Below are 22,510 nucleotides of genomic sequence, written 5' to 3' on the forward strand. Positions count from 1 at the left end.
CGCAGTCACAGACCATTAAAAGGGTCACAGAATTAGCAAGGCATTTTACCCCTGTGATTTACATTTTTGATATCATTCCACTGATGATTTTAAACCTGAAATGTAACTGGAGCTCCAGTGTTTGCTGTGTCCACAAGGGGGCGGCAGAGTCTCTCATATTTTTCTTTTTAACATGCACCTTGGCAACACTAAAGGAAAGTTCTGTCTCTTTGTTTTCTTTGTTCCTGTTAGCTCTCTTTCTAGAACACAATACTGCACACTTTGTAGTATAATCTATTTATTGAGGATTAGAAACATGAAAAACATATCAAAAAGCCTGTGAAAGCAAAATAATCTTACACACTTAATAGCAAAAGATTTATATAAACCATTGATAATACTAAGTCTATTGTAGTAAACCTCTATGAAATCTTAAAGGGGTGATAGAATACAAAACCGATTTTAGCTTGCCATAGTTGAATAACGACGGTTTGATGGGTAAATAGGGCATACATAGAACCTCAAAATCCCATTGACATCCCTTTCCTCTGCAAATCTCACAATTTGAAACTGCTTCTGAGTCCCGAGCCCCAGTAGTCCAGTAACCCAGAAACGGTGACTTTGCCCTGGGTATGGAGCCCAGCAGGCTGCCGCTTTCTCGTCAGACTGTGTGGAGCTCCTGAAGTCCGACATGTCTTACCAAATTTGCAATTAGCTATCAATTTTCGTAAAACGGCCAATATTTGAGCTTTATATAGTTGATTTTTCGCATTAACAAAGTCTAAGAAGTGAATTTAATAACAAAATGGCAGACAAACGATGTATAACGTTGCAGTGTCTGAAATATGAGACCTGCTGTCTCGTCTCCAATGTATGTGGTTTGCTCAACCAATCAGCGCGCAGCTCATCTAAATATTCATGAGCATACCATATTTGAAAGAAAAGCTGTTCGAAATAGGGCCATATTCACAGGGTAGTTAAGGGCCCATAAAATAGCACTCGGGGCATTTTCAGCCCAACCAATGTTACGGACCCTATTAGGAGACCTTAAGGAACAGTGTGAAATACCCTATATAATCATTCTATCACCCCTTTAATGAACAATATCCTCAGCAGTTGCTGACATTGGCACCATGCTAGAGAGCATATTCACATGTGGTTCATTTTGTGCTTGTGTGAGCAGTAACCTGAGGTTTTGGAGGTTGTTATTTACATGAAGGTGTCAATGTTTGGCTGCAGTAACTGCGCGGTGTTTGTGTGCATTTTGGTGGATCCATGTCGGAGTTTGAGAGAGTGTGGTGTTTGTTGTCCCAATTTTAGTTTTCTGGCTTCGTGGACCAAGACCAGGTGATGTGCTCCTCCTCATGGGTGTAAACGTGAGGAGGCAGGGTGCAAAGATGGATGATAGATGGATGTATCATCTATAAATCACTAATGAAAAAGTTAGAGCCATGATGGAAATATCGCTGGAAAGATTAGATTATGACAGATGTTTGTGCGTGTGAATGTATGGATGGATGCTAGGTTGGGTGGAGGCCACGTCAGGAGAGTGGTGGCAGGGATCGGGTGCTGACTGGGCTGTACTTCACCCTGGATGGGGATGGAGGCGGCTGAGTGAGGTGAGGGGAGGAAGGGGATGGACGAATGTGTGCACTCTGGTACTCTCTCCCAGTCCCTGAGCGCTCTGAGCCGGGAGCTTGCGACCGACCTCTGGGCCTGCGTAACTCAGGTGGGATGGAGGAGGAGGTGGGCATGCATTTGTACCCAGAGGTAGAGTGATGGGATGATGGATGACAGGTGGGTGAAGAATGGCAACCAGGCGCAGAGTCGCGACTGGGTGATGGATGGCGACCGGGTGAGTGACGGCCAGGTGAGGAGTGCCTGCCAGACAAGGGTTCAAGGCTACTAGGTGGGTCTTCCTTGGTGTGTTTGGGTGACTTAGGCACCTTGGATGTTTTGGGCGATTTAGGCATGGGGTGAGAGGAGGAGTAAGAGTTAGCGCTGTGAGTGGCAGGGGCTTGGCTGGGAGAGGCGGAGTCTCCATTGTTGGCAACCTTGTAGAGGAAGACGTCGTACTGAAGGGGCGAGTTGGTCTCTGAGTGGAGCTTGGCATCTTTTGGGAGGAGCACTTCCAGGCCAATAGTGACTCCATCCTGGTGTGGAAATATGGTAAGTACAGAAGGATGCAGCAATGTAGGAACAGTCACAGAGGCAAACAAATAATGAAATAAAAATATACAAATAAATAGAGGCATGGTTGAATATGAGACAATAAACGCCTGGTCAGACACATTATCTTGAATCTGCAGCAACTGATTTCTTAGCCACTTGGGGGCAGTGGGAACAAGCTGTGAACACAATACTGACATGTTATCACCTTCTAAGTTAATATGACAACAGTTGCCTATTTACACATCCTGCACATATTGGGCAACATCAGAATTCATTTGGAGTCGTGTTTGTGGCCATTTGTGGCATGTAAGTCAGTACATTACAATACAGTTGTCCTCACTGTTTTCCCAGCAACAACACTGTGGCTTTAGTTAGACACCTTGAAATTTGAATGTTCTGAGAGGGAGAATTTAAAAAGAAAAAAACTTTGTGGTAGCTTTCATTCATTTTGGAGAGCTGTCCGTGGTGCTGAATGGGCACACGGTAACCATTGTTTGTGTGGCGTAATCTGTAAGCAGCTAACTCGAGCAGGAAAGCAGGGTCAGCTGTGCATTCAGTTACTATGAGCAGGGGAGAAGTTGGGCAGTAGTTAGCTTCATCATGAGCAGACATGCAAAGAAGAGAGAGCAAGAAAGACAGAGGGAAAGTAGAGTTCATAGCAACACACAGGGACCAGCTGGATAAAATTAAAAAGATTTATTCCAACAACTATAATCTTCCATGTATACCCATAAAAGTACAAAAGAACCTCAAGTACATTAAAGTATTATAAATCACATTGAAAACCAAGACATAGCGTGTGTAATATTGTGTATATAGATTCAAATATCAACTCCAAGCAATTACTTTGACCTCATGTAATCTAGACGCATCCACTTATTAGCAATGTCAAACATGAATATTTTTCAAATACATATATATTCACTTGATTTCCACTTAACTTCTTTTGCAAAGTAGTTTTCAGACACTTTTTGCCGATAACACCAATGCATGCAGGCAGAGAGAGACAGTAAGGCGGGGCAGACAGAGGCAAGGGGAGGGTTTAAGGAAACAGGAGAGGAGACAATGATGGAGAGAGAGAGTTCATTGGCCAAAGACCAAGGCAGGGCATCAGTAGAAAGGAAAGTCACTCATTAGTTGGTCCAAGCCAGAGATTTTAGTCCAGCGTAAGAGGCGATAGAGGAAAAGAATGAAGCGGTGGCGCCACTATGTGATCAGCATTGGCATGGCAGCCTTGTAAACAGGACTATTGTGCTTCTCAAGTTGTATCCTAAATTCATGTTGTGCTTACTTTTGACATTAGACCTGATTGGACTGTTTAAAATACAAAGTATACACTTTGCAACAATATATAACTAACTATAATATAATTTGTTGTAGTTTGTGTGCGAATTAAATATTTTGGTCTGATTCTCCAGCACTTTGACAGATGGTAATATTATACCAGGTTGTTCTGGAGCGTGTTTACCTCAGCGTTTTCCTCTGTGTTGTTTGGGGTGTGGCCCTGGTCGTGGACAACAGAGGCTGGACGGTTGTTCTCGTGTTTGGGGGAATGAGAGTTGAGAATATTCATTGATCCCTCTTCCTTGGCTTGTGGGGACTTTGCTGGGTCCTCCTGCTTCTGAGCATCATCCTGTAGGGAGAGTTTATTACTTTTTGATACATGCCTCGCACTTAGATTTACAAGCACATCTTTGTATATAGACACACACAGGACGAGAGTGAGTAGATGTTCTGCAACCTTAAGGTGCATCAGCTCCTCGCATTTGTATGTTATGGTGTGTGTGTGCAACTGCAGGAAAGTGTGTGTGGAGCCTGAAATGCTTTTCTGCATGTGTCCCTTTTTAAGACTAATGGCTTTTCCACACTTATTCGTTATTGTACAATCTTTTTTTTTAATTGTGTATTTTATTACAGTTGAAGGGATGGGGTAGCATTTCTTGACATGTCTAATTCACTGGACTATGTAGTCATTTAATAGAAAAAACTAAAATAAATATACAATTCAGCAATATCCAAAACAAAAATATGCCAGAAAGCTCTTCCCCATGCTAGAGATGAACTTTCTTGAGCTGATACGGATCACTGTATCTAGACCCCTATCTAATCAACCAATCGTGTCCCAGCTTTTACAAAAATACCAATCGACCCTCTGACATTTAAAAAGCATTGTATTGCAGACCATTTGTCTGCAGGGGCTTTTTACCCTCTAGACCTGACATTTAGAGCATTCCGAAGTCACAGACACTCCTCTATAACTACTGCACTGAAATGCCAGCGGAGCTCTGAAAGGCTTGTATTATAAGAGCAAGTGACAATATGTTCACTTCATTTAGTCCAGCCCAAGTATGACTGAAAATGACTATATGATTTTGAAATTCCATCAGTGTGTGCTTGTGTTTGCTGAGTGTTAAATGCAGTAAATGCATGCAATTGACAGTTGGAGAGCTGTGTTTGTATGACTTCAAAACTAGTGTCAGTGTACGTCTGCATGTGTCAGCTTGTAAATGACCATGCCATCGATTGATTGGCATGTCACAAACCTCTGAAGGTCAGAGGCACAGCAGGCAGTAAGTAGGGCACCATTGATCGGTCACACTGGCTACTGCTGGACAAAACTCGCTAAACATCCTTTCACAGCAGACAACGAGCTCAAAAAGCTTCCAAGTCATTATCTCGTAGACTTTATGTGCTGTTTATGGCTTATCTCTGACTCTATTAACAATATTCTTTATTGTTTATTGAGATTAAGAATTAAATCATGTATCAGTAGGCGTGTATGATTGATAAATACCAAACAGGGGCACACATAAATCTGCCTGCAAACACAAAACCCCACAAACACACAGAAACATGGATAGCAATTAATGCATCGATGTGCACAGATTCATATTCACAGACAAACGCACATGCACACACATGATGCAACTCGCTTTATAGCAGCACTACATGCATCCTTTACAAGAGAATTGGGTAGGAAAGAGGAAACCTGCTGCAGAGGGACCCTAAAATGGCTGTCTGAGCGTTATGGGCACAAGAGCAAAGCCAGCAGTTAAAAACAAAATGGAGGCTCAGCTTCTTCACCAAGCTTCTCGGGAAGCTGCAGAGGTAAGAGAGGCAGCAAATGTGGGAACTTGCTATTTAATCACACAGCTGTGTGATGACATTACGCCTCTGAACAACTAGTTGCAGGAATCCTTGCGAGAAGGTGATTAATCATTTTAACCTACAGTGTACGTGGAATGCATCTGATAAGATCAGATACAGGGAGAGTTTGTGAAAGGGAGGTTTGCAGTTAGTGGAAATCTGGCATCTAGTGGTTGCACAATGGGTAAGTTCAAAGCAAAGCCAGGGAGGGAAATTGCTTTTGGGCATGTTGGACATTTCCGTTCTCCTTACCTGGAAGTGATTATAAGGGTTTCTGGGTTTATATTCCCAGGTATAGCTGGTTGTTGATGGCCGCTGAAGGGATCGGTGAGTGTGAAAAGCATTAAACAAACACATGCTGTACATTCAAAATTGTAGGTGGAAATCCCAATGAGAAGTTACTGATTTCACAGGGCACTAAGGTGAGCTGGATGTGTGCACAATACTGCTGTACAAGCTTAAGTTAGTGGTTTGGTGTTAGTACTGTCAATTGGAACAGATAGACAGCTGTGCACAAAAGACAAAACCCAGACAGATACAAAAATCAAATCACTATGTAAGCTGGCAGAGAGAAAACATAGGCGAGGACACTGTGAACAAAGAGGAAATGTTACAACAGAAAACGGACAAAGAAAAGAAATCGTAGATGCACTGAAAAGTAAGACAAATATATAATGAATACGAAGAAGATGAATGGAAGGACAGAAATGGAGAATAAACACACGGAGAGTTGTGGCGTACCTGACAGATAATGTTGTCATAGTACGCCAGGTTGTGAGTGTGAGCTTGGGGAGCGTGCGGAGGGGTGTTACACAATTTCCTTACGTTTGGCTGCGAGCCGTCAGCTGTTGTGGAAACGGAGAGGCCGTCTGTCTGTGGCTCGCTGCTCTGTGGGCAGTACTTACTGCAAGAGGGCAACGAGAGAGATTTGTGTCATAAATATTTGCAGTTAATGTGTTTTTTTTTTTCTCTCTCCAGGTCCATATTTTCCCACGTCTGCACAGTGTGAAACTGGGATTAAATCTCTGGTAGACACACACATTATACACAAAATGAAATCATCACGGTTTAAGAACATAAATAATTCAGTGGATACCAAAGAGAATTAGATAAACTCTAAAGACTACATTGCCTTTAGTGACAAAAAAAGGTTGTAAAGTCTTACAGGAATTAGACTGACACACATATATAGTCACAGCCACTTCTCTCAGCACCCAACACATATTTTTACATTCTCACCTCCCAGTCACACAAACACACCTGCGTTTGCGAAGGCGCCTGTTCTCATTCTTGAGGCGGTGCAGTCTCTTGGCAAAGAATACGATGATCATGAAGAGGAAGATGAGCACCACGGAAGCCACGCCCACCACAGCACACATAACCTGGAAGTCTGTGACCGCCCAATCACAGCGGGTGCCTTTGTTCCAGATGTAGTCCTGCACATTGCACCTGGTTACAAAGCGATGCAAAGTAGCAATATTGGCCCTTTTGATTAATGTGACACTTTTGTGGTCAGAAAAAACAGCGCTAAATAATGTTCTTCCTCTGACCTGCTGTAAAAAGCCCAAACCCCAAGAGGTTTAATATGAGTGTGTACCCACTGCACTAGCGTATTTACCATATTTATGACCACAGCATGTAAGCCACAGTAAAAAGTGTGAAATGGTACTCAGTGCTGATGACATGGGGCCCTGAGGTCCGTCCAGCAAAGCAGGGATTCGGCCTGCAGCCCAGCCCTTAATGAGATCAAAGGATCAGGATACGTGCGTGCATGTGAGTTTGTGTGTATCTTTTCCATATTCCTGTCTTTTTCTCTTCAATTGCATGCAAGTTTGAAGTGTGTCCACATGAGAGTGTGTGTGTGCGCCCTTACTCAGCAGGTATGATGAGATGAGCAACAGTTTACCTCCAAGCTTACACGGAGTCTGCTGGATAGGACAGATGGTGCTGTGTGTCTGTGAATGTGTGGGTATGTGCACGAGGACTGTGTGTGTATGTGTGTCTCTCCCTGGCCTTACTGTATTGTCCTCATGCCTTCTGTGTGTGCATACTGCGTGTGTCTACATCAGCTGTCACCAGCCTTTGAGCTTTGAGAGGCAACACATTGGAAATCATCCCAACAAGACCATTAAAAAGAGGAATGTTTTTAGCACCTTACACCCCCCTCCCCTCAACACGCCTGCTGCCACTGCCATACAGTACCACTTTTCCTCTAAGAAATCACTGCCTGCTTGTAAATGCTACTAAAAATTCATTCATTCAGCATTACTAAACATGATGAAAAAACAGGTAATAAAATTGTAATCCTCCTTACAATTTACCCAAGGACAACAAACCAGCCGGTGTAATTACCACGTTTCTCACCTGCAGAAGGCTCCCATTCCTGCCACCACAGTGCACACTCCTCCGTTGAAGCAGAAATTGGGTTCAATGTCACACTGAGACACACACACCCCAGGTCCAGAGCGCACAAAGCCCAGCCTGCAGCCGTCAGTCCCCATGGCGCCACCTAAGCCTAACCCCTCAACCTTGTCCGGCCCTGGCATGGCAGGAGCTGGGAGAGAGGGCCCGCTATCCGTGTTAGGCCTCACATCAGGAACAGCAGGAGAACCAGCCAGGAGCGGATTCTCATCCTCCATTTCTGGCGGGGGTGAAGGGGTGGGCTCAGGTTCTGGGGTCGTATCTAACGTCGAGAGGTCGTCATCAGGTGACAGGTAGTCATAAAAGTCAGAAAGCGTCCATGCAGTAGGGTCTCCGCCTTTTTGCTTCTGGGCTTTGGGGACTTTGGCCCAATCCAGAGCAACATCAGAGGACACCATATCCGGTGCAGGGCTGTGAAACTCCACGGTGATGACATCATCTGACATGGGGTTTCCGGGCTGGTCTGGACCCCCCCCACCGGCGGTGAGCTCCTCCCCCACAGTTTGGTCCTCCTCTACGACGTCTAGATGGGCGTGTTTATGAGAATGGTGGCGTTTGGTGGAGCTGAGTGGGAGTTTAGCCCCGAGCATGAGCCCTGCTCCGATCAGGTGATCCCTCTCTGCGGAGTCATCACTGAGCACCATCCTGGTGTTCAAGGCCTCCTTGTTGACAGATGATTGATTGCGGTGATGATGGTGCCTGGCCAGTGAATGCCTCCCTGTCAGTCAGACACAAAAAGGCATTAAAGAGGCATTCCAGTCATCTAGTATTGCATTTCCATAAAGTTGGGAGACTGGCAAGAGTCAGATTACACTAAACATTTATTGGCTTTTTGCCAAGAGTTAGATAAGATCGAAAATGAACAAAATCCACCTACTAGCATCTCTAAAGCTGACCTAATCTGTACAAAAATGTAATAAAACATGTAATGGGGGGTTATGTGTCAGACTATTTCTTCATGTAGTCTTGTTGTCACTGTAAGGTTGCCAGGCAACCAGTTGAGACTCAAGGAAGTTACTGCAAGCCAAGAAATAGTCCTGCACGTTACTCCCCATAAAATCCCAATTTGCCATTTTTTTACGCATAGTTTTTTTGTACAGCCTAAACAAACAATATATTATGTGTTAATGTGTTCTTCAGAGGTGCTGGTTGGTGAATTTTGTTGCCCCTGTTTCCAGTCTTTATGCTAAACTAGACTGACTGGCTGCTGTTACTGACTTGTGATGTGTAAAAACAACTGATTCTCCCCTTAGCATAATCGTATTGTCAACACTGCATCGATGCCACTGTGTCAGAGCTAAATCCCAAGGTATTGACTGTGTTTTGTTTGATAAAGATTGTGGCCCAACAAGGATGAGGCATAAATAATTTAAATGGATCCCTACAGTATACTGTAGAGATGCCTTAAGGCTGTATCAGGCTAGTTCTTTAAGAGAATACTGTTATGTCACAATACCATTCACTATAAATTCAGCTGAATTTGAAAAACAATGCAATAAATATATGCACAAAATGCATACTCATGAGAGAGCTGATTTGAGCTTAAGAGCTAAGTGATTAATTGTCAAAGAAATCAAAAACGAGCTGAAGACTTCCGTGTAATCAGAGTGTAGGGATGTAGGATTAGGCACATTGAGTGACTGACTAATGTGCTCTGGTGACCAAGACTGGGTGAGGATTAGGATTTAGAGCAATAGGTTAGAGGCTGGTCAGGCACTTCTCCTGTACTTGGCAATCTGCAGGGCAATATTCACACACAAAGAGGCAGAGAGACAGACAAAGAAAGAAAAAGACAGTACAGGGAAGTACAGACGGACAGGAATTCTCTAAACCTTTTAACATGCAGCAGGCCACTGATTGTCATTTCTTAACTCATGTTGTGCAGCCAAACATTGTCCAAACCCACAAAATGCTTTAAAATTCAAGTGGAGATCCCAAAGTTTCCAAAAATACCAAACCTAACGGGATGAATTTTGGGGAAATGGATAAAAAAAATAGGTACAAGGCATCGAGAAGATTAATAGAATGGTGCGGCCATGAAAACATGAAATCTTGGGTTTGGATTTAACTCGGCGTAAACATCAAATGACTTCAATTCAGAGTGGGAAAGAGTTGGAAGCTAATAGAAATACTGTAAGGAAGTGTAGAATAAATTGAGTTTAAAAGGGGTAATTCCAAATTTTTATATTTTTAATATGCTTATTCACTTTCTTGCTGAGAGTCAGATGAGAAAGTTGATAGCCCTCATGTTTCTATGCTAAATGTAAAGACACCACCCGCAGCCAGTTATCTTATCTTAGCACAAAGACTGGAAACGGAGAGAAACAGCTGATAAACCCCATCTACCAACAGCTATAAAAATTCATTAACTTCAGAAGTGCTGGTAAGGGGATTTTGTTACTTTTGGACAGAGCCGGTCTGCTAAGATAAATTAACTGGCTGCTGGCTGCTGGTGGTAGCTTCATATTTAGCATAGAAACATGAGTGCTATCAATCTTGTCATCTAAATCTTGGGACAAGCATATCTATGCATTTCTCAAAATGTCAATATATTTAAGGGGAAAGGGGACTAGAAAGAGGGACGGGGGGAGAAAGAAGACCCTGTTGTTGCACAGTTTTGGGAATACAGTGTTCCCACAGTTTAAGACTGACAGACTGAATTTCAAGAAGCCACTTCTTCACACTTTTCCACCGGCCTGGTACATTTGTGCCAACGGCCAAACTCAACCCAATTCTTGGCTGGACGGCTTCTCTCCCACTGCCACCCTGAAATCACTGTGTCCAATGAGATCACTGCTTTCAGTGTCTGGTACTTTATTCAGAGCTAAAGAGCTAATACTAAAACCATCTGAACGTGCCTCGAATCACGAAGACTAGTGGTAGCTGAGGAACCATGAGATTCACCACACACACACACACACACACACACACACACACACACACACACACACACACACACTGCAGTTGCCATGGTGAGATGTAAAGAGGTGCCATGTTAAAAGGAGAAGTGGAGTGAGGGAGTTGCAGTGGAAACAGAGAATCCAGTGTTCGCGCGCTCTCTTTCTCTCTCTCTCTCTTGTTTTTCAATCAATCAATCAGCCAGCCAGGCAGTAAGTGTTATATGCCAACTCCATCTCTGGGAAAACCGAGGTGGAATGAACTTGAATGCTTCACAGTTTGTGAAAGAGATAAACATACTCCACCAGTTAAAATTGATTACAACAGATTCAAATTTCATTTAAAGGTTCAATCTGCCAATTTGTTCCCTGTTGAGACTCAGATGCAGCATCCTGTTAGTAGCTGGCAGTCTTATAGCGATTACAAGAGCAAAAGGGAACATGAAGAGATTACAAGGACAAGACAAGCAAAGTGAATGCACGACTCCCCTGCTTAGAAATTTCTGTCTTGGTCAAATGGTGTGATGTGTTCCTTCAGCACTAAACCTCTGGCATCGTGTGTGTGTGTGTGTGTGTGTGTGTGTGTGTGTGTGTGTGTGTGTGTGTGTGTGTGTGTGTGTGTGTGTGTGTGTGTGAGAGAGAGAGACATAGCATTAGCTTTCTGGGGCTACAGGGCAGATGGACCTCACAGTATGCACTCACTCAGACAAACACTCACATGGCAGAGCACCCAAGAGTCTGGATTTGATCCATATTACTTTACATTGCTATCAAGGACAATCTGTGTTTCGGTATGTTTTTGTGTATATGTGGATTGTTTTATTGGTTTTATATGGAACTGAAATGATTAGTTGATTCATTGATTAGCTATCACCTGCATAATATGCAGCTATTTTAATTGATTAAAACAGTAAAAAGTAATTTCTCAAGTCGCTTTTAAGCAAAAATGCCAAAAATTCACTGATTATGACTTTTCAAAATACGAAAATTTGCCCCTTTTCTTCGTCCCTTTTAATAGTAAATGAAATATATTTGGGGTTTGGACAGTCAGTCGGGCACAACAAGAGTGGGCTTTTCAGATTGTAAAATCCTTCAAAGCAAATTTGTGATTTTGGGCTGTATAAATAAAATTCTTAACAAACAAGCACTCTGAATATGTCAACTTGGGCTTCAGGAAATTATGATGGCAATTTCTCCCTTTTTTCTGACATTGTATATCAAAAGAATACATTGGTCAATAATGAAAATAAGTTGCAGCTATTGTTGTATATGATCATTTAAAAGTACAGACCTGCTATAAAAGCAAAATGATGTGCATGAGTTGCAGCATGTGTTAAACTCGGCTTGCCTGAAAAATGAGGCAATCCTAGTCAGAGTCATCATAAGCCTGTATAAGAACATTAAAGGAATATTAAGGCTACATTATCCATTGTCTTATCATTTTTATTTGCTCGGTTTGTTACTGTAAGGGTCATGGAGAAAATCGTGTACTTGGATATGGATAACTCTCCATATTCTCCCCAGATTGCCAGAGAAATTAAGGAAGATTCACCTAGACTATAGCCTATACTGCCTAATGAATAACATATGTCGACAGCCACGTGGTTTCTGGGGGTTTCAAGCGTGACAGACAGGACGCCTGGCGTATATTTATTACAGTTAACGCTTGGTTACACATTGAGGACGCGAGATGCGGCGAGAGAGGGGGGGGGGGGGGGTTACATTGGCAGCGCGTGCCCACGTGAACCGGCGACCCTCTGCGTGCACGAGCCACCCTGTTGCTGGGCAGCGGCAGCAGCGCTCATGTCTACATTAACAAGATTTGCCACATTTCCACTACTATCAGCGCGCGCGTGTGTGTGTGTGTGTGTGTGTGTGTGTGTGTGTGTGTGTGTGTGTGTGCCAGACAGAGCAGAGACATGGTTGTATCAGATATTCGTTCCCACACTGCCTGCCTCCGTGTCTCAAGGGATAGACAGTAGCCTAGTCTAAATGAGAAGGCTTGGGGAGGGAGAAGAGGTGTAGCGGTTGTCTTTGGCTTCCCCTGAATGTCTGGAGGAATTCAATCCTTTCAGCGCCGTGAATAGGCCTCCTGTAGCCTGGCCACGGTGCACCTAATCCCGCCTTTGTCTGGGCCACGCACCGCCGCGGCGAGTCGCAGCTGCAGTAGGCTACTGAACTGTCAAATGTCTCTGTCTCTCTCTGATCACCCACAGGCACGTCTTTCTTCTAATACAGATGTTCCTTCCTAGAGCTTATACCATTTAAAACAAGGCAATTACCTTTTTATATTAGTTACAGTAGGGAGAGGTTTTTCCCCTGTCAGACTTAAAATGGGCATGAGATTGACCGGGCCATGGCCACCCCCAGTCGGTTCAAGTGTCATTAATGATCAATAGCAGCTCTCAGCATGACAGAAAATATGGCAGATAATATCATACACTTGGATTTGTCAGCATAGAGTAGGGATTGATTGACAGTCTTTAAATGCAATTGTAATGCTAAATATGAGCCAGATGACATTATACAGAAAATGCCAAAATGCAATGGATTATCAGTGCATTTAAAATATCAGTGTCCATAAAACAGAATACAAAAACGGTTATCAATACCCAGCGTGTTAGGCTACTACCAATAGGCTCAAAGACTGCTGACAGATAAAACGATTGCATATTAACCATCAGTGGCCAAATTTAAATGGCAGTTGCATCCCCATGCCGCATAAACGGAAAATTGTCATTTTTCTATATCATATACCAATGCAGGTGTGATTTGATTCACACACGTGCGCGCTTTCTTGAACAAACACACGCAGACATATCTTACACACACGCACGGGGTGGGACTAGTGCAGTGGACTTACCGTGAGCAGACAGGGGGATAATGACCATTGAGATGGTCAGTAACACCTGCCAGGTGCCCAAACGACTGTCAACGCGCTCCATACCAACGGCTATCCCTTTGACACTATGATGCAAACTGTGATCTCGTTCCTCGTTATACTACCGGTCAGATTGTGGACAGCGGATCCTCCAAAGTTCAGATCTTGACCGTTTTCGCCATGTTGCCGTTAACCTCCCCAAACGTTGGCCTCCCTCGGAGCTGGTATGCGTGTGTTTCTCTCTGAACCTTTTACCGGCTTGGGTTCGGTCCCATTGTACCGAGCGGCTGTCCTCTCCTCCACACCTTTAGCGCGCGCGTGTCACTCTGCGCTTTGGGCTCCGCCGGCAGGTCCAGTGCACCGCGAGGAGCTGTAGTAGTGCTGCGCGCGACCTGCTGACGGTCTGCAGACGATGTTTTAATGAGCCAGGTTTGTCACTGCCTGCCTGTCTGTGTATATGCGATCCGTTAAGCCTTTCCCTTTTGGTTGCATAGGCGATGAGCGGCAAAGCACGGCCCGGCGCAGAACGGCACGGCACGTCGTGCGCGTACAGTGCGTTTGGGTGTCAAAGTGCCAGCACACACACCCGAGTAAATGCTCGCCAGTGTCCAGCCTCAGCCTGCTGTAACTCGTGTAGAATTGGGCTGAGTAGGATTTAAGAAGCATCTGTTGTCACTGGAAGTCAATATGCTCCACTTTACACCACAGCTAGTGTGTGTGAACAAATCATGTCCAAGAGTCTCTTTCTCTCTCTCTCTCTCTCTCTCTCTCTCTCTCTCTCTCTCTCTCTCTCTCTCTCTGGGTGGTGTTTATATGTCAGGGGGTTATATATGTGTGCATGTTACCTTTGCCCAGCAATTGTGTGTGTGCATAGTAGGTGGATAATCCTCTAACAGTTATATCGTGATATGCCCCAGACAATGGCATCTGCTGCTGTATAGACACACACACACACACACACACACACACACACACACACACACATATACACTGCTCTGACCACTAAAAAGTCCCCCTTTCTCACATGCCCCCCATGGTTTAATACACTGTCTCGATTTCCATAGTCTCCCTCTCCCCTTCCCACAAGACACCCGAACACACACACACATCACTTTTCACACTGCCTTTGCACCACTTGATATTAGGCTAGCCTACTATCATTCCCCCTGTCACCCTAAATGCCATAATATAATTGCTTCCAAATACATTGACGTAATCATTACTCTGTGACAGTAATCCATGTTCCTGTTTCTCTGTCTCCTTTACTGTCACAAACAGCTAACAAAACGTCCTGCGGAGGGCTGACTACCCACTCCTCTCCTAAATGGGATTATGTCAAATACATTATGAAATAATTATGACCAAATGCTCTGTTCATAGTTTTAAAAAAACGAGTTCCACTCATTACACATTGAATCGGGAGTGAAATGGTCCAAGCCCCTGCTGTGTGCAGCATACTGCTGTTCCCAATCAATCCACCAAAAAACAGCCAATCTAAACTGAGTCCACCTCAAAACCCCACTCTCAGCAATGGAAGAGTGGGGTTTTGCATGAGAAGGACCTGGCAGGGAGAGAGGGGGAAAGATAGAGAAAGGGACAGCCACAAGAGGCGAAGAGACAGAGAAAGGTTAGTTGTAATGGGATTCAGAGGATGGACAGACATGGGTGAATGTTGAAGAGAGGGAGCTAGGGAGTGGTGGCGAGGAGAAACAGAAAAATGTTCACTGATGCACTGCCAAACAGAGCAGAACGAAATTGTTTCCGTACTACCATATCCCCCCCACATCCCCTACACACAAACAAGCAAAAATGTCTGCCATGATAAACACCCTCGAGCACACACATCCTATATTTCAACTCTCATCCTCTTATAGCGATTGAAATAATTCCGGTACTTGGCATTTTACAGGCAAGACAGGTTAGTTTTTTTGTTTCTTCGTTCTGGATGAACAGATGGATCTTACCGAGAACCAAAATGGGAGAACAGCACACTTTAGTCAATGCCAAGTTCTGTGCGTGCATGGGTTTGTGCATGTTGTGCTCAGGGCTCGTCTGATTTTCCATCCTGTCCCTGTGTTGAACAGTGAGGGGTGGACAGGATGTCCAAATCCCCTCTGGTGCATTTCCTGTGTGTGTGTGTGTGTGTGTGTGTCAGTGAGTGTGTGTCTAATGTTGCAATGTCCACTCTCGGAAGAAGATGAGGCTGCTTATTAAATATATCTACATCGATAAAGCCACAACATGTATGGATAACAGTGAGCAGGTAGCAGAATGTGGTCTTTTCAGAGAAGTCTTATCTCTTTAATACTCCGTACTCCCCTAACTTTAATCACATTCTGAATTTCAATGATCCTTGTGTCCTCAAGTAACTGCTCTAATAGATGCTTAGCTGAAGTTAGCTCTGTGATTTAAATGTAAGGACATTACATGGGAAACAGAAACTGGAACTACATGGAGGATGGCAAGGTCATTGCCATGTAAGACCCACTGAAGAGCTGGAGGTGATGTCCTGTGCAGTGATAGGGTGGTTCTGACTCTGACTGGGTGGTGGCTCTGTGGCTGAAGCTGGTTGGTTGGAGTCCTGGGGGCTGTTTCACAGAAGCAGAATTTATAAATCCAGGATAACCGATAAAGCAAGGCTTGACCTAGTCTAATCTGTGCAGTCTGGCTTGGTGTGTTTCACGAAGGCCGAGCCAGGCTGAGGAGGAGCGACTAGGTCGAGCCAGGCTGAAGTAATTTGGATAGATGCGCGTTCACGGCTTTCCTTAACAGACCGCGAGGTCGATCGCAGATTTACTGATGCTAAAATGGAGAATACGCATTGTTCATACTTTATACAGAGTGAGCAGCAGCTTCTTGTGGAAGTATGATAACGTGAAACACATTAATAGTAAAAAATAAACACAGCCGCTGTAATGAAGCAGCGAGAGAAAGCGTGGCAGACGACCGCAGACCGACTGAATGCGTAAGTAGCCTAAATAAACTTAGCACAAAAAGTAAGGAAATTTGTGTTTGGTAGATTATTTCTCTGTGGTAACAATGTTTTTTGGCAATAAATCTTATACCGTTGGAAAGCCTGCTTAGTTCCCTTTTAAATGGTATCCTATTTGTAAGGAACATGCATTTGTGGGATGAGCAGCAGCGCTGAGTATGTGGGTTGCGCCCATGAAAAATTTGCCAAATCTTCTCTGCCAATGCCAGACAGTTTATTCTGCCATTGACTCGTTTGATGTTTGGTGGATTGGATGATTGAAGTTTGAAGAAACAAGACATATTGGAAATTTAACAATTTATTCATTTCACAAACCGGAGCCTGAGTAGCGTGTGGAAGAACCATACACAGCCACAACAGCCTGGCACCTCCTCCTCATGCTGGTCACCAGCCTGGTCTCACACTGCTGTGGGATGGCATCCCATTCTTCAACCAGCATTTGTCGCAAGTCAGCCAACGTGGTTGTGTTGGTCTCTCTGGCACGAACAGCACGCCCAAGCTGATCCCACAAGTGTTCAATGGGGTTGAGGTCAGGACTGCTGGCAGGCCATTCTATCCTCTCCACTCCCACATTCTGGAGGTAGTCTCTGATAAACCTTGCCCTGTGGGGAGCGAGCGTTGTCATCTTGGAGGATAGAGTTCGGTCCCAGACTGTGGAGATATGGGATTGCCACTGGTTGCAGAATCTCATCTCTAAATCAGGCACCTGATTGGCAGCACCTGGGGAGTACCAGAAGCTCAAAACAAGTGTCAATAGCAACAGCAAAATAACCTGTTTGGCAATGGCAGAGAAGATTTGGCAAATTTTTTATGGCCGCAACCCACATACTCAGCGCTGCTGCTCATCCCACAAATGCATGTTCCTTACAAATGGGGCACCATTTGAAAGGAAATTAAACAGGCTTTCCAACGGTATAAGATTTATTGCAAAAAGCATTGTTACCACAGAGAAATAATCTACTAAACACAAATTTCCTTACTTTTTGTGCTAAGTTTATATACATTAACTGACCACTGCTCTGAATTGAAACCGTCATAATCATACCATTCAAGGATTAGGCTACTAATCATTTGCACAAATTAACCATTGTACTCTTTGCCTTAAAACTAAGCAGAAGATAATGTTACTCAGGAAATTTACCATGAAGATCCATTTTCTACAGCACTAGAATATGATACATAAATATCTCTTTCACTCTGTTTCTCCCTCTCTCTCCCATGGGCTAAAATATAAATTTCCTAAGTCATATTAACTTCCACTGCTCGCTTTAAATGCAAAGTGTACAATTGTTTGTTTTTGCGAATGACAAGTGACTCATTGAATGGTTTCAGTTAAGAGCAGTAGTTCGTAAATGTATAGTTTTAGACTATCATTCAGTCGGTCCGCTATTATCTGCCACGCTTTTTCTCACGTTTTTTTTAATTTATTTTTTTACATATTATATGCTTTGCTCCCTCGTATATATGGACATAGAAAAGAAAGACACTGAAGAAATTGGACTCTAAAATGTATGAACTATAAAGATAATTAAGTGATACATTTCATGCACATTTGTAAATATGAATGTAGCCTAACAGAGTGATATTCATTAGTTATTTCCCCCCAGCAAAATACAGTATAAGGTCAAAAACCATTGAGGTGTCCTCTCCCTGTTGTTACATGAATGTACAGTAGTCTACACTAAATAGTTATTGGTTCAGTGAACTAAGACTGTAATTTGGGAGGATTGTACAATTAGGATATGTTTTTATAATCAACTGAAAATCAACAAAAAAAATTGAAGGTGAATTGGTCCACTATAGAAACACACATGTACAGCACTTTATATATTGCACTTAGCAACAGACTTCATTTTAAACACATTTGGCAACTTTATCAGCCTTTTCTAATGATCTCAACAACTGCCGTAATATATTCATGAAACTTCTAACAACAATATGAACAGCAGTCTTCATACAGCAATATAACAGTAACGAACAGTAACACTACAGGAAATAAACTCATGGTGCTTTGATTAAAGGTGCAGTGCTGCCACTAGGTGATAACAAAGCTGAGTGTATCTAACATCAATGTGCAGTTGGGCATTTTATATTTTTATATTTCATTCTTCACTGGTGAAGGTAGTAGAGACAACTGACACACCCTGTTTCTCTTGTATACTTACTGTATATACTTGTACTGTATACTTAAGCAATAGCTCACGTTGATGTATGGTATGTTGTGATTATGTCACAGCTAAGGAGCATTGTTTGGCACGATGCGAAGCAGAGGTATAAATAATCATAGAATGATAAAATAAAACACCAACTGGTATAGAGTAGTTTAATAGTTTTTCAGAATTTGAATTCTAGTTCAAGTTAGATTTGTTAGTTTTTTTAGGGCATCATGAACAAAAGAACTTGGAAAATAACAAGTTTTTTTGAAAGATTATTTTTTGGGGGCATTTTAGGCCTTTATTTCCACAGGACAGATGAAGACATGAAAGGGGAATGACATGGAGTAAAGGGCCGCAGGTCGGAGTCAAACCCGCGGCCGCTGCGTCGAGGAGCAAACCTCTATATATGTGCGTGCCTGCTCTACCAACTGAGCTAACCCGGCCACAATAACAACTTAATCAGTTATTGTTTTTGAAGCGCTGCAGTGTGCTCAAACACACCCTTTGGCAGCCTCACTGGACACAAAACTGAAACCAAACACAAAACTTAACATTCACAAACTTGAAAGTGCCCTTTAAAAGGACAGCTGTAGTACACTCTCGGCTGAAGCGAGTGTAGACAAAGCCACAAGCAAATTCCTTGCAATAATAAATATAAAACCACTCTGGACCAGAACTGCTCGTTGGAGCCAGTGGATGGGGAACGATAACTGATCTAGCTTTGTGTAGAGAGACTGGGCAAGACATAACAAGGCACAGCACCTCACTGGGTTACAATGAACCATCAATTTGGAATCAAACTCAATTTACAGGACCATTTGTTTTATATGTCAACAAGTGAATGTAAAATTAGGTATGTGTACAAAATATGATAAAACTATTTTAAAAAGAAAGAGAGGTTTAAAAGGTTATAACTCATGACAGCACAGATGCCTTTGGCAAGATAACATCTGCAGGATTTTGAGCTAAGGTATTCCTGTGGGTTGAGCTGGTATGTGTCAATCATGAAGTTACCGTATGCCAGGAAGCTGCAGTGAACAGGAAACAGTTTGTTCATTCTCCTAAAAATGAATTGTAAAAGTGTTGATTGAATCATAACTCTGCAATAAAAACAAAGATGGCAGACAATCTGTGGTTTTAAAGTACATTATTATACATTTATTCTAATAGTTTGTATATTACTAACTGTTCGCAGCATTTCAAATATTTTAAACACATCAAGCTATTGATACAATTTAGCCTAAATGCAAACTAGAGCTGGCACCTCATGAGTTCCACCACTCCCATACTCCAGCTCTTCTGGGAAAGTACTATGTGAGGGAAAGAACAAAAGTTGTTTGTCTTTGTGACACGAGATGTTTAAATCCTGACCTTAATAACTTACAAGTTATGCAAACTGAAAGTTAGTTAGAGCGGTTTAACCCTTTACTGGTCTTCTCTAGTAGTAGGGCACATTTTGTTAAATTAAAAAAAATTACTCAACCTGACCGAGGCATTCAGTTGAGTACTAAATATTCAGCCCAAAAAATCCCCAGGATGCTCTGTGGTGTTCAGAATGAGACCTTTTCAGGTGACTCTGCTAAGGAAGTTATGGGCAGAATAGTCTGGATCAACAGAATTCAAACAGATTTACAGCATAATTGCCTGACATACGGTGCGTGGCTCATGTAGCGGATGTCCCTCACCTGCTCTCTGTGTGTTGCCGTTCTCATACTTTGTTCACAACGGGAAACAACAATAAACTTCGAGCTAGCAAGCTACACGCTGAAAATGGCAAGTTTTGACGTAAATTTGTATTTTGTGCAACAAGGCAGGTCTGCTTGGTTCTTTCAGTGAATGATTGTAAAGATTTACAATGAATATGTTTAGGGCATTTACTATTTAACTGGGACGCTTTGGAGGGATTGCTGTGGAAGAAGTACACAGCGATACACTGTTAAGAGCAAATTAAGTTTACAATGTATCCAGCTGCTTTTAATAGCTCATGTTACTGTATTGAGTGAGCAGTTGTCACGCCAGTCAGTGAAGGCCAGGTATTTGGAAAAACTGGTTCACAGACAAGGTAGGAACCCCAGAACATCAGTCCCCTGTTCAGACAGGTGCATCATTGCATTCAGCCAGTGACAATTTAGTAGGCAGGAAGAAAGGAGGGTATTCACATCTGTTGGGTGGGGAGGGGTGGTGCACAAATGATTAAAACACCTGACACGTCACTTGCATATAGACTGATAAGATACTATAAGAGGACCTGTTCATTACCAAAGCCTCCTTAGGACTATTTGATAGCACAAAAGTAAATCTCACTAGAGTCAAGTAACAACTGCTGAAACAAACAAGAGGCTTCTCTCAAGATGGTAGATCCATTGGAAATGTGAGTATAGCTGAAAAGATACATGTTTGTGTATAAATATGTTGCAATGCTGTCTGTACATAAATCTGACATCTGCATTGTTTTTCTGCTCTGTGAAAATCAGGGTTTGATTTTGTGATTTTCTTGCATTCACCAGAAAAGATGTTGTTCTTAAACTTGGAGGTGCGATATCACTAACCGTAGCAAGTGTAAATATTCCATATGGCTCGACAGTAGCCGTCCTCAGCTGCATCTTTGGAATCCTCATCCTGCTGGTGTTACCTACACAGTAAGTCTACTTGCACCCTTGCTTACAGTTTTGTTTCCTTATCAACAAATTTAATCTAGTTTGTAGCATTAGTTATTTCCATAGCATGTGAGATATTTATAAAGCTAGAAGAAAACCTCAGTGTATTATAAAGTCATCTTCAATTAATTACTCTTCCTGTTGTTTCAGACAAAGTATATCAGCCGTCTTTGGATTGATCGCACTGAACGCTCTTTTCTACATCGAAATGGGGTGGATGGCAAACGGCCTATGTATTACAATATACTTTTTCTGTAGTTGGTTATTGGTATGTAACCAATACGCAGCTGAGAACACACACACTACCTTGCTGCAGGCGCGTCCAGCGGCGCTGGAGCAGCAATCTGCTACTCGAAAAGCCAGAAGTCACTCCCGTCCCAGAAGTCGCTCCCGTCCCAGAAGTCGCTCCCGTTCCAAAAAGTCGTTTTAGTCTAAAACCCTATACGGCCCATGTTTCCTATGAACTTTTATGACTGAAATATAATTTTTGTCTTAATGTCAGTAATCAACTAGGAAGGTTTCATGTTAATATCTATTAGTTAATGTGTGCCTATTCACCTGCGGTCTACCCCTAAATGAGTTTATGCTAATCGCTCTAGAAAGTGTGTGTGTGTGTGTGTGTGTGTGTGTGTGTGTGTGTTGAACCTTTCATCCGGAGGGGGGGAGCGTCTCATTTTTGCTGACCGCTGTTTTCACGCTTTTCTAATGCTGTTTAATGCCGTTTTTTCATGCCTTCTGGACACCACTTCGTATGGCAGTAATACCATTATGGGATGTATTGGATGCAGAACCTTGTTTGTGTTAATGCAAATAAATCTACAAAACTCAGGTGGATCTGTGATCATTACCACCAAGCGTGTCTGGCAAGTTAGTTATTCCCCTATTCAGTGGCTAAAAATGGAATGTCAGATTGTCGCCTACACTAAACGACAGCACAATAAAGGTTGAGGAAAAAAGGCGCTGCCAGAACGTTGGCTCGTCCATGTCTGCCCTTCACAATAAAAGCCCAGCTTAAATTCACTCGTCCTCAAAAAAAGGCATTTTCCCGTCACAATAAAAACACAGCTCAAATATCATTCTGATCATTACGCTAAGAGGAAACTCAAAGAGGCATTTTGCAGACAATAGTCTATCAAACAAAAGCCAGACACTATAGCATATTAAGTTGCCATTGGCATCAGCACCACTCATTAAATTAAACGCTGACT

At 42.9% G+C, this 22,510-nt stretch overlaps 1 protein-coding gene and 1 long non-coding RNA gene across 2 annotated transcripts; one reads left to right on the forward strand and one right to left on the reverse strand.

The window, feature by feature from the left end:
* Positions 1 to 266: 266 nt before the first annotated feature.
* On the reverse strand, positions 267 to 13,911 carry cspg5b (chondroitin sulfate proteoglycan 5b). Its single transcript, XM_078267698.1, has 6 exons — positions 13,480 to 13,911; positions 7,663 to 8,437; positions 6,559 to 6,747; positions 6,124 to 6,202; positions 3,620 to 3,784; positions 267 to 2,132 (listed from the first exon to the last, which is right to left on the reverse strand). Exons 1-6 carry the CDS (start codon positions 13,559 to 13,561, stop codon positions 1,521 to 1,523), a joined length of 1,902 nt encoding a protein of 633 aa, XP_078123824.1. The 5' UTR covers positions 13,562 to 13,911; the 3' UTR covers positions 267 to 1,520.
* A 6,889-nt stretch (positions 13,912 to 20,800) lies between these two features.
* LOC144529351 (uncharacterized) lies at positions 20,801 to 22,130 on the forward strand. The gene is made up of 3 exons (XR_013502981.1): positions 20,801 to 21,016; positions 21,153 to 21,284; positions 21,453 to 22,130. It is a non-coding gene; the product is annotated as an uncharacterized LOC144529351 (long non-coding RNA).
* The last annotated feature ends 380 nt before the right edge of the window (positions 22,131 to 22,510 follow it).

This window comes from Sander vitreus, chromosome 14 (genome assembly GCF_031162955.1).
Source record: "Sander vitreus isolate 19-12246 chromosome 14, sanVit1, whole genome shotgun sequence".
Taxonomy (NCBI): Eukaryota; Metazoa; Chordata; class Actinopteri; order Perciformes; family Percidae; genus Sander; species Sander vitreus.

Excerpts from the sequence above, each read along its gene's own strand:
- cspg5b (XM_078267698.1), bottom strand. The coding sequence starts at position 13,561 with ATGGAGCGCGTTGACAGTCGTTTGGGCACCTGGCAGGTGTTACTGACC. Across the intron at positions 6,748-7,662 it reads GGAATGGGAGCCTTCTGCAG|GTGCAATGTGCAGGACTACA; the intron begins GTGAGAAACGTG and ends CTTTGTAACCAG. Across the intron at positions 2,133-3,619 it reads ACACAGAGGAAAACGCTGAG|GATGGAGTCACTATTGGCCT; the intron begins GTAAACACGCTC and ends TTTCCACACCAG.